Here is a 13,303-nt window from a genome sequence, read left to right as displayed (position 1 = left end):
TAGATGCTCAAGGACATCTGTTGGATTCATGGATCAAAGGGCATGGAAGGGCTTCTCAATACTCTATCAACCAAGTCTGCAACTTTTTGCATGGACAATATAGTCATTGATATATTTTAGGACCATGTAGGTTACCGGGTTGACCAACCTAGGAAATAAGCCAACTAGTCTGTGGAAATACTGGAAAAATGTAAATCTGATTTGGTTAATAAAACAATAGGGGTTCCAGAGGAGGAACAATCTATGATCTTCATTGTTCCCTAGTGAAGACCTTCTTGAAGATCTTAAGAGATCCTTATGGTGGAGATACCTATCATAACAGACTCGCTTACCCCCTGGTAGCAGCTGAGCTGAGGAGGACTATTTCTGCAGGAAAGAACAGACAAATGCAACAAACCTATTACATCACCTATTACATGATCTGATGGCAGGACCTAGAGGGTGGACACAGTGACCCTTATGTGAGAAGAATATTCTCAGGGTATCCAGTACAACAGTGCAGACTCGTAGGACTATCAGGACATCGAGGGTTGGGTGAACTGGCTGGAGAGCAGGAGACCTGTTCATGGGTGACCATCCATACATACAGTATATAAACAGCGTAGAACATTTTACAAAGCAAACCATATGACCATGACACGGAGCAGAACCAAACCAATAGTAGTAGAGGTGGACACTGAACCATAGATGGAACATACATGGAGTCATGGGTGGAGACCATCATGGGTTCTGGGTTATCTCTTGGACACCACCAAGATTAACCATCAGCACATTTTTATGCAGAGTTTTACGAAGAAAGTAAAAACATTGGCAAGATGAATCTTGATCTTTACTTAATGCATTGACCACGAGCTGTCATCGCACCGTCTCCACCACCACCAACACCACCACCGACACCTTGGTATTTACACCTCCTCCACAGCTCCGCTTCAGTGCATTCACACGTGGATGGAGAATGCCTCTAAGTGTTAATAATCATGATGGATGTTGGGTCACTAGAAGACTTTATGGACCTCAAGTTGCATCCCCTGAAAGGGTTAAGCCACGTTTTACACCCTTGAGCCCTTGAGGACCATTAACGGAGCCCATTTGCAGCACATCCTGCATTTTACAAGCAGAAGTTAACATAGAGAGCTAATTAACCCGACTGTCTTAACGTGAAGCACTTAGCAGCCTCTCAGGACCAGACGCGAGGAACATCGGCTAAGAAAGAGCGCATTGTGCTGTAAGGGGTTAATGGACTTGGCTCATGCTGTATCTACACGTCAAATGCTGCAGTGCTCCCTAGCATTGTCCGGCCAGCACGACATATAGGAAAGTCTACGGGGCTGGCACCTGCCTTATGTATGGCTCTGCGGATAGACCTGAGCCATGGCCGTGCATGAAGATCTGCCTCCTCGCCCAGTCTATAGGTTCCTTCACACGTACACTAACAGCTATGAGGTGTGCTTAATAGTGTCAGCAAATCCTCGCATCTCTACGCTATAGAGCGACACATTCCCGGGAACGCAGCACTTAACCCTCTCCGTGCTCGGGGAGAATCATGGAGTGTCGCACTTGATAAAGATACCAAGCCAGATCCTCTTAACAAGACAATCTGTGCCTCCGATCAGCAGTCAGGATCTTACAATACATCATATGACTTGTCCTCCACCCTTGAGTACCAGGGATGGGAACATAATGAGATGAGTCGATTGAGCATCATTACATGAAGGGTAGAGCTTAGAAATACTGAAACCAGGAGCAATGAGTGGATATCAGACATCTACGGCAAGCAGGAAGATTACACAATGATGAAACGATGAAGAACCTTGGGGTTGTATGTCATCTCAGTAGGTTCTAAGCAACATGCTGGTCCATATGCCAGAGGTCAATGGGTCAAAAAAGCCTCAAGACTATAAGATTGTCCATGAGGAACCATAGAGATCTACGTCATGTCAATGGGTTCTCGGAAGCAGAGAAGAACAGCAGAAGCAAGGAAACCATGAAGAACCATCAAACTCTACATCATATCAATGCAATAAGACATGATGGACCCATAATCCAGAGGACCGAGAAAGATGGGAAACCATGGAACCATATGTCATGTCAATGGGATCTTGAGACCTTGATGATGTCTTGTAAAATCTGAAATTATGAGGAAACATGGAAGTTTATATCATGTCAATGGAGTAGACGAGTGGGAGCATGATGGGACCCAGAGGGATCTATGAGTAGCCATGAAACTCTACGTCAAGTCAATGGATTCTGAGTAGCAGAGTAGCACAGTGGAAGCATGCTGGGCCAAAAACCATGAAATGGAAGGAACATATGAGTAACCACTGAGAAATATTTCATGTTAAGGTTCTTAGCTGCAGAGTAGTGCAGTGAATGTATGCCGGGACCATAACCATGAGGTCAACATGTAGAAGAAATCTCCTCATGCAAGTAGACTATGAGGAATCATGATAATGTTATAGTCATATCAGTAGGTCGTTAGTAGCACAACAGAAGCCTCCTGGGTCCAAGAGCCTGAGGTCAAGAACCATAAGGTCAAGAAAAAGCCTCAAGACCTAGCTGGTGTCTGTTACCATGAACGAGGAGACTATGAGGAACCATGAAACAATATGTCATATCAGGAGGTTCTGAGGGATGGTATAGCACAGTGAAAGCATGAAGGGTTAACAAGTAGTAGAAGCCTCAAGACCTTAAAGATGTCATGAACTATGATGGAACTTTATGATGTCAATGGGTCCTGAGAACATGTACGCTTGCCTGATCCATAACCTACAGGTCAAGAAGAAGCCTAAAGGCTTTGATGACTTCAAGTTCAAAAAAATTTGAGGAACCACAGCACTCAATGCCTATGAGTACCAAGCACCAAAGAAGCACTCTGGACCCATAACCCAGAGGTCATGACCTTAATTATATCTCATGAAGAACCATGTACCCTATGTCCTGTCTATAGGAACACAACAAAAGCATACTGGGCCCATAAACCAAAGGTCATGAACCTTAACATCAAGAAGAACCCTCAACATCTCGATATATGATGAATACCTTGTGCAAAGTAAACTATGAGGAACCACAGACCTCTATGTCATCTCAGTCTAGAACAGAATAGTCATACTGGACCCATAACCAAGAGGTCAAGACCTTAATTATATATTGTGTAAGAAATCTATGAGGAACCATCTACCTTATGTCCTGTCCATAGGTTCTAAGTAGCAGAGTAACACAACAGAAGCAAACTGGGCCCAGGACCCTGAGATCGGTAACACTCAAGACCTCGATATCTGATGAGCACTACGAGGAACCATAGACCTCTAAGTCATCTCAATGGGTTCTGAGCCTTACGATAGCACAGGAGAGGCTTGATGGACCATAACCAGATGTCAAGGACCCTCAAGACCTCGATATCTGATGAGCACCTTGTGCAATGCAAACTACGAGGAACCATAGACCTCTAAGTCATCTCAATGGGTTCTGAGCCTTGATGGACCCATATCCAGGACCCTCAAGGACCCTCAAGAACTTGATATCTGATGAGCACCTTGTGCAACGCAAACTACGGGGAACCATAGACCTCTAAGTCATCTCAATGGGTTCTGAGCCTTACGATAGCACAGGAGAGGCATGATGGACCATAACCAGATGTCAAGGACCTTGTAGACCTTGATGATATCTTGTACATAGTGCAAGGACATTATGAGTCAACGAATAAGAGAAGCTTCCAAATCTTGAAGGTGGCCACCACAATGTAGAACTCATCCACTCCATCATCTTACAAGACTCAAACAGCATCCAGCATGTCAACACAGAGAGAAGAAGAAAGCGGGCAGAGCGCCCCCTACCTGAGTACAGCGGTATCCCCTTGCCGGACAGTGATGTTGTCTGTGCTTCGGTTTAAATCCACGCTGCGGACGGGGAGTCCTGTAGGGAGAAGGCAGAGGAGTCTTAGAAGCAGGAGAGGCAACTGGTTCCTGTCTGCTTGCAACCTCCAAACCATGGTCACCACTTCTCAACCACAAGGCCACCAGAGAGGAATCCGACACTTCCCAAAAAGATCAAGAAACAACTTGCTCCCCCCCTTACCAAAAAAAAAATTCTAACCAGAAAAAAAATCACAAAAATAATCAAACCATGAAAAAAAAACAACAACAACAAGAAAATGTGAGTCTCTTCTTCTATTTTGTAATCCCACGGATGATGAAATCCAAGGATGGGAGAAGATCGAGACCTTCAGGCAGTTTCCCAAAGTGTGAATTTCATGAGTTCCAGGAGCGGGAGGTGGCCAGGGGGGGGGGCTGTGGATTCTGTAGGTTTTTGCTATTTTTGGATTTATAATTTTTTTTGTTTTTTTTTTGCTTCTTGCCAACAGTATAAGAGGATCCGGAGGGAGAAATTCCAGCAGAAGATCCGGGAGCGGAGAGAAGAAGGTTCTGCTGCTGCTGCTGCTGCTAGGACGGAGATTGTGTACACAAGGTCCCTGCACTAACCCACTTTCCCGAGCCGAGAGATGGATGGAGGATGGAGGGAGGAGGGAAGAGGGAGGCGGATCCGGGGAGAAGAGACTGGATGAGGGGAGATCACAACAATCCCTCCGCCCCACGCCAATTCATGGCAAAACACCGCGCCCGCCAATAACAGCCACCGAGACACTTGTGCCCCGCACGGGGGCATCATGAGGACCGCAGGGGGGGGGGCATGGATAACACAGGGGCCCTGGACCAGAGACAAACTCAGCTCTGCTGCGTCATCTGAGGACCAGGCAGTACAGGGTTACTACAGACATAAACTCCACTGGGACCAATGACAAACTCAGCTCTGCTGCATCATCTGTGGACCAGGCAGTACAGGGTTACTACAGACATAACCTGCACTGGGACCAAAGACAAACTCAGCTCTGCTGCGTCATCTGAGGACCAGGCAGTACAGGGTTACTACAGACATAAACTGCACTGGGACCAATGACAAACTCAGCTCTGCTGCGTCATCTGTGGACCAGGCAGTACAGGGTTACTACAGACATACCCAGTACTGGGACCAATGACAAACTGAACTCTGCTGCATCATCTGTGGACCAGGCAGTACAGGGTTACTACAGACATAAACTGCACTGGGACCAATGACAAACTCAGCGCTGCTGCGTCATCTGTGGACCAGGCAGTACAGGGTTACTACAGACATAAACTGCACTGGGACCAATGACAAACTCAGCTCTGCTGCGTCATCTGAGGACCAGGCAGTACAGGGTTACTACAGACATAACCTGCACTGGGACCAGTGACAAACTCAGCTCTGCTGCGTCATCTGTGGACCAGGCAGTACAGGGTTACTACAGACATAAACTGCACTGGGACCAATGACAAACTCAACTCTGCTGTGTCATCTGCACACTGTGCTAAGATGAGGCCACATGTGCTTAACATAACCAGCACTGTCTACAATAACAAACTCAGCTCTGCTGCGTCATCTGTGGACCAGGCAGTACAGGGTTACTACAGACATACCCAGTACTGGGACCAATGACAAACTGAACTCTGCTGCATCATCTGTGGACCAGGCAGTACAGGGTTACTACAGACATAACCAGCACTGGTACCAATGACAAACTCAGTTCTACAGTGTCATCTATGGACCAGTCAGTACAGGGTTACTACAGAAATGCCCAGCACTGGGACCAATGACAAACTCAACTCTGCTGCATCATCTGTGGACCAGGCAGTACAGGGTTACTACAGACAAAACCAGTGCTGGGACCAATGACAAACTCAGCCCTGCTGTGTCATCTGCACACTGTGCTAAGATGAGGCCACATGTGCTTAACATAACCAACACTGTCTACAATAACAAACTCAGCTCTGCTGTGTCATTTGTGGACCGTAAGATGAGGCAGTAGATACATAGCAAGACAAAACCTTAACTGCAGCCAGTGACAAACTCATCTCTACTCAAATGTTGTGAGATATTGTAAGCTCACTAGAGCATAACCAGGACTGTGCCTAGTGACAAACTCAGCACTACTATTTCATCTGTGAACTAAATGTAGATGAGTTGACGGTTCACTAAAGCACAACCAGAACTCTGGCCAATGACAAACTCAGCTCTGCTGTGATGGAAGAAATAACTCCCTGAGTGGGCAGTACATCCACCTGCAGTCCTATGTAAAATCATGGATAACATTTCATAATAGCGAGGAGCAGTGAGCCAATAGACAAACTCATCTCCTCTGCGTCATGTGTTTCATATGCTAAGATAACCAGCATTGCAACCAATGGAAAACTCAGCTCTGCTATGTCATTGGTAAAGTGTCCGCAGATGAAGTCAACCTGCTTGCCCGACTAAAAATATAAACCAGCATCAGGCTCAGTGACAAACTCGGCTCTGCTATGTAAACCATAGATGACATTCTGTGTTATTGACCTATTTACCAACTATTTACATTAACAAAACAAGATACAATAATACTAAAGAGCAACTAAGTCAGCTCTGCTGTGTTATCTGGCGCCTGATCCTTAGAGTAAAATCGACACTGCTACATTGCGCTGCGCATTGTTACGTTTCTCTGATTTAATAACATGTGGTTAATGCAGCTGCAGTCCCATGTAACACATCAATCACTGCAACAACCAACTCAGCTCTGCTGCATCATACCTTGCGGGTGCTCGGAGGATGGAAGCTTCTATGATTTATTCCTATGGAGGCTGCAAACATCTGTATGTAATGATCTCCACTTATCATGTATTATCCTCTAGTAACATCCAAAGCTGCAAGCCCCACTCTGCAAACTGTAAATCTCTCAGGATCTCCTGCTGTATGGAGCCGCATGTAGCAAAGCTAAGTCATGTATCCTGCTCCAGGCAGCAGCTTTATGTGTGGCTAGAGCCCTAAACAACTGCAAGAGAATATTAAATGCAGCTTTGGATGTGACTGGAGATGATTACATGATGTTTACTACAGTGAAAAAAAAAATTAGACTGAATGCAGCTTTGGCTGTGATTGGAGTTATTGTAATGATGTCATTTAAAGGATCAATTGTATCAAAATGTTTAATGCAGCTTTGGATGTGTCTAGAGTTGAAGACATGATGTCATTTGTCATATCGTCTGATACAAAATGAATAATCGCAGCTTTTAAAGAGACTCGAGTTGACGATATGATGTAATCTATAGTAATGATTAAAAAAAATTTTGAATGCAGCTTTAGATGTGACTAGAGTTAAAGTCATGAAAAATATTTTGAATAACAGAGGATACAAAATTTCTAATGCGGTTTTGGTAGTTGAAGACATAGTAATGACTGAAACAAAAATTTTAATTACCGCTTTGGATGTGACTGTAGTAAAATACATGGTGTCATTTATAATAACAGCTTCTGCATAATTATGGACGCCGCTTTGGATGTGACTTGAGTAAAAGTCATGGTATAAACTTGAAAAACAGCGGATACTAAACCATTAATGGAGCTTTGGTTGTAACTGGAGTTGAAGACATTACAATCTATAGCAATGACTGAAACAAAATGTTGAATGCAGCCTTGTATGTGACTGGAGTAAAAAAAAAATATGGTATCATTTCTAATAATAGATGCTGCATAATAATAATTGCAGCTTTAGATGTAATTGGAGTTGAAGACATATAGGAACATCTGATACAAAATGTTAATCGCAGCTTTGGATGTGTTTGGAGTGGATGCACCAAGTAAATTCCAATTGATTGTACAAAAAGTTGAACGCAGCTTTGGATGTGACTAGAGTAGAAGACAGATATGTAGATTAGGGTCAGTACTCAGCAGACAAGTGTTTAGTAGTGTTTGGGGGGGGTCATTTACATATGTAGGGGTCACACAACTTGACCTCTTTACCTCTGCTGTGACAAATGGCTCACCCCCCCCCCCCTGACACTTGACCCTCGCTCTGTGTCCTCAGCCTGAAATGATGGGGGTTCTTTACAATTGCCATGGAAACAGCTTCTTCTTTGTCCCCCTCCTCAGTCAGAACTAAGAAGTAGAAACAGTTGCCGGGTTTGTGTCCAAAAATGTGAGAAATCAGACCACATTCTAGACGAGCCGCAGGGGGCACAGGCTGGGAATATGAGATGTAGCAGAGCTGAGTGTGTTCTCTGGAGCAATCAGTGTTATACATCTTATACAGGGTGACAAGGCATCACACAATGTCCTCTATAACCAGCACCTCAGCTATAGGAGAAAGAGCGCAGAGTCAGCACTGCTACATATCAGTAATCCACTGTATATCTTACTAGTCATTCAACATCTCTGCTTGCCATCAGTGACTTGAAACAAATACAATATAACCCACCATAAAACCCTCCCAGAACACAATCAGCACTGCTACATCCAAATAATCTAGATTCATAACCCCTTTTTACCACCATATACCTAACTCTTCTCTCAATATCTCTGCTTGCAGTCAGTGAAAGAATCCAAAATGATACAAAAGCTATAAACCCCTCCCAAGGCACGCTGCATATCAGTAGTGTTCTTATAACATATTCACATCATTGTATATCTAACAAGTTATTAAACATCTCTGATTGCAGTCAGTGAATGGCAACCACCTATAAAAATCTATCCCAAAACGCAGTCAACTCTGCTGTATATCAATAATAATAATAGGGATCATATTATTACAAGCTTAAACATTCATACAATATCTCTTCTTGCAGCCAAAGAATGGAAACTAATAGCTACAACCTACCTGAAGGCAAGACGACATATCATTTATATGTAAGTCCCCCCATTCCTATAATGTCCCTTGTCATTGCTGTACAGAATTGCAGTTAGACTTTACCTTGCTGCCCCCCATACACCAGCAATGGGGCACCCCCACCCCTCCCCCCTATAATTGAGTCAGTGCTGCACTGACAGCTAGGACCAGGGCTCAGCACAAGACTCCTGTATGATCCTATGGGACAGGCTGCTGCCACCTGCTGGACGTGTCTCTCATGACACCCAGACCCTTCACTCTCCTCCTGACAATAGATTAGTGGATAGAAACATAAAACCAGAAATCCCACAACTTCACATTGTACATAATTCTGACCACATAGAGTGATATAAGGGATATAAGGGGCGTAGAGGGGACCCCTTCTCCTCCATCAGTATCTAAGCTATACATTTACCCCTGATAATCGGTTATAATGTAAAATATATTATGATGCGATACCTACACTGGATACAACTGAAACAAACCCTCAGCAGTGACATGTCTACAAGTAGGATCATTAGAATCCTTGACAAAAAGATCAGATAATAAAAAGATAATGACCACTGACCAACATTCTAGAATGTCTCTTCTATGAGAAATTATTGGTAAATTCTAAAAACCTTCCCACCAAAAGAATTGGCATCTGTGCTCCCCCTAGTGGTGGCTGTATATACAGTATGTAGTAATCTCCTGAGCTCCCCCTAGTGGTGGCAGTATATACAGTATGTAGTAATCTCCTGAGCTCCTCCTAGTGGTTGCTGTATATACAGTATGTAGTAATCTCCTGAGCTCCCCCTAGTGGTGGCTGTATATACAGTATGTAGTAATCTCCTGAGCTCCCCCTAGTGGTGACTGTATATACAGTATGTAGTAATCTCCTGAGCTCCTCCTAGTGGTGGCTGTATATACAGTATGTAGTAATCTCCTGAGCTCCTCCTAGTGGTTGCTGTATATACAGTATGTAGTAATCTCCTGAGCTCCCCCTAGTGGTGGCTGTATATACAGTATGTAGTAATCTCCTGAGCTCCCCCTAGTGGTGGCTGTATATACAGTATGTAGTAATCTCCTGAGCTCCCCCTAGTGGTGGCTGTATATACAGTATGTAGTAATCTCCTGAGCTCCCCCTAGTGGTGGCTGTATATACAGTATATAGTAATCTCCTGAGCTCCCTCTAGTGGTGGCTGTATATACAGTATGTAGTAATCTCCTGAGCTCCTCCTAGTGGTGGATGTATATACAGTATGTAGTAATCTCCTGAGCTCCCCCTAGTGGTGGCTGTATATACAGTATGTAGTAATCTCCTGAGCTCCTCCTAGTGGTGGCTGTATATACAGTATGTAGTAATCTCCTGAGCTCCCCCTAGTGGTGGTGTATATACAGTATGTAGTAATCTCCTGAGCTCCACCTAGTGGTGGCTGTATATACAGTATGTAGTAATCTCCTGAGCTCCCCCTAGTGGTGGCTGTATATACAGTATGTAGTAATCTCCTGAGCTCCCCCTAGTGGTGGCTGTATATACAGTATGTAGTAATCTCCTGAGCTCCCCCTAGTGGTGGCTGTATATACAGTATATAGTAATCTCCTGAGCTCCCTCTAGTGGTGGCTGTATATACAGTATGTAGTAATCTTCTGAGCTCCCCCTAGTGGTGGCTGTAAATACAGTATATAGTAATCTCCTGAGCTCCCTCTAGTGGTGGCTGTATATACAGTATGTAGTAATCTTCTGAGCTCCCCCTAGTGGTGGCTGTATATACAGTATATAGTAATCTCCTGAGCTCCCTCTAGTGGTGGCTGTATATACAGTATGTAGTAATCTTCTGAGCTCCCCCTAGTGGTGGCTGTAAATACAGTGTGTGGTAATATCCTGAGCTCCTCCTAGTTGTGGCTGTATATACACTATGTAGTAATCTCCTGAGGATTACTCCTCCTAGTGGTGGTGTATATACAGTATGAAGTAATCTCCTGAGCTCTCCCTAGTTGTGGTGTATATGCAGTATGTAGTAATCTCCTGAGCTCCTCCTAGGGGTGGATGTATATACAGTATGTAGTAATCTCCTGAGCTTCCCTAGTGGTGAATGTATATACAGTATGTAGTAATCTCCTGAGCTCCCCCTAGTGGTGGCTGTATATACAGTATGTAGTTATCTCCTGAGCTTCCCTAGTGGTGGATGTACATACAGTATGTAGTAATCTCCTGAGCTCCCCCTAGTGGTGGCTGTATATGCAGTATGTAGTAATCTCCTGAGCTTCCCTAGTGGTGGCTGTATACACAGTATGTAATAATCTCCTGAGCTCCTCCTAGTGGTGGCTGTATATACAGTATGTAGTAATCTCCTGAGCTTCCCTAGTGATGGCTGTATATACAGTATGTAGTAATCTCCTGAGCTCCCCCTAGTGGTGGCTGTATATGCAGTATGTAGTAATCTCCTGAGCTTCCCTAGTGGTGGCTGTATACACAGTATGTAATAATCTCCAGAGCTCCTCCTAGTGGTGGCTGTATATACAGTATGTAGTAATCTCCTGAGCTTCCCTAGTGATGGCTGTATATACAGTATGTAGTAATCTCCTGAGCTCCTCCTAGTGGTGGCTGTATATACAGTATGTAGTAATCTCCTGAGCTTCCCTAGTGGTGGATGTATATACAGTATGTAGTAATCTCCTGAGCTCCCCCTAGTGGTGGCTGTATATGCAGTATGTAGTAATCTCCTGAGCTTCCCTAGTGGTGGATGTATATACAGTATGTAGTAATCTCCTGAGCTTCCCTAGTGATGGCTGTATATACAGTGTGTAGTAATCTCCTGAGCTCCCCCTAGTGGTGGCTGTATATGCAGTATGTAGTAATCTCCTGAGCTTCCCTAGTGGTGGCTGTATATACAGTATGTAATAATCTCCTTAGCTCCCCCTAGTGGTGGCTGTATATACAGTATACAGTAATCTCCTGAGCTCCTCCTAGTGGTGGCTGTATATACAGTATGTAGTGATCTCCTGAGCTCCTCCAAGTGGTGACTGTATATACAGTATGTAATAATCTCCTGAGCTGCCCCTAGTGGTGGATGTATATACTGTATATAGTAATCTCCTGAGCTACTCCTAGTGGTGACTGTATATATAGTATGTAGTAATCTCCTGAGCTCTCCCTAGTGGTGGGGTATATACAGTGTGTAGTACTATCCTGAGCTCTCCCTAGTGGTGACTGTATATACAGTATGTAGTAATCTCCTGAGCTCTCCCTAGTAGAGGCTGTATATACAGTATCTAGTGATATCCTGAGCTCCTCCTAGTGGTGGCTGTAAATACAGTGGGGCAGATTTATCATGCTGTCTGAAAGTCAGAATATTTCTAGTTGCCCATGGCAACCAATCACAGCTCAGCTTTCATTTTACCAGTGCTCATGAATATTTTAAAGGAGAGCTGTGATTGGTTGCCATGGGCAACTAGAAATATTCTGACTTTCAGACAGCTTGATAAATATGCCCCAGTATGTAGTAATCTCCTGAGCTCCCCCTAGTGGTGAATGTATATACAATGTATAGTACTCTCCTGAGCTCCTCTTAGTGGTGGCTGTATATACAGTATGTAGTAATCTCCTGAGCTCTCCCTAGTGGTGGTGTATATACAGTGTGTAGTAATCTCCTGAGCTCCTCCTAGTGGTGGCTGTATATACAGTGTGTAGTAATCTCCTGAGCTCCTCCTAGTGGTGGCTGTATATACAGTATGTAGTAATCTCCTGAGCTCCCCCTAGTGGTGGCAGTATATGCAGTATGTAGTAATCTCCTGAGCTTCCCTAGTGGTGGCTGTATACACAGTATGTAATAATCTCCTGAGCTCCCCCTAGTGGTGGCTGTATATACAGTATATAGTAATCTCCTGAGCTCCTCCTAGTGGTGGCTGTATATCCAGTATGTAGTAATCTCCTGAGCTCCCCCTAGTGGTGGCTGTATATACAGTATGTAGTGATCTCCTGAGCTTCCCTAGTGGTGGATGTACATACAGTATGTAGTAATCTCCTGAGCTCCCCCTAGTGGTGGCTGTATATGCAGTATGTAGTAATCTCCTGAGCTTCCCTAGTGGTGGATGTATATACAGTATGTAGTAATCTCCTGAGCTTCCCTAGTGATGGCTGTATATACAGTGTGTTGTAATCTCCTGAGCTCCCCCTAGTGGTGGCTGTATATACAGTATGTAGTAATCTCCTGAGCTTCCCTAGTGGTGGATGTACATACAGTATGTAGTAATCTCCTGAGCTCCCCCTAGTGGTGGCTGTATATGCAGTATGTAGTAATCTCCTGAGCTTCCCTAGTGGTGGCTGTATATACAGTATGTAATAATCTCCTGAGCTCCCCCTAGTGGTGGCTGTATATACAGCATATAGTAATCTCCTGAGCTACTCCTAGTGGTGGCTGTATATACAGTATGTAGTGATCTCCTGAGCTCCTCCAAGTGGTGACTGTATATACAGTATGTAGTAATCTCCTGAGCTGCCCCTAGTGGTGGATGTATATACTGTATATAGTAATCTCCTGAGCTCCCCCTAGTGGTGGCTGTATATGCAGTATGTAGTAATCTCCTGAGCTCTCCCTAGTGGTGGGGTATATA

The 13,303-nt window shown here is 44.2% G+C and overlaps 1 protein-coding gene across 3 annotated transcripts in view; it reads right to left on the bottom strand.

The window, feature by feature from the left end:
• LSAMP (limbic system associated membrane protein) overlaps positions 1-4,498 on the bottom strand; it is a 520,650-nt gene extending 516,152 nt beyond the window's left edge. For 2 of the 3 annotated variants that reach the window (XM_072138917.1, XM_072138918.1), the window contains exon 1: positions 3,834-4,498. In XM_072138917.1, the coding sequence (XP_071995018.1) occupies positions 3,834-3,988 (155 nt within the window). In that variant the 5' untranslated portion in view covers positions 3,989-4,498. The remainder of the gene's footprint in view (positions 1-3,833) is intronic. The other variant, XM_072138919.1, reaches the window with a different exon arrangement.
• Between the last annotated feature and the right edge of the window lie 8,805 nt (positions 4,499-13,303).

The sequence above is a fragment of the Engystomops pustulosus genome, chromosome 2, assembly GCF_040894005.1.
Source record: "Engystomops pustulosus chromosome 2, aEngPut4.maternal, whole genome shotgun sequence".
NCBI lineage: Eukaryota > Metazoa > Chordata > Amphibia > Anura > Leptodactylidae > Engystomops > Engystomops pustulosus.
Note: the sequence above shows the minus strand (reverse complement) of the source record. Positions and strands in the feature narration are given on the sequence as shown.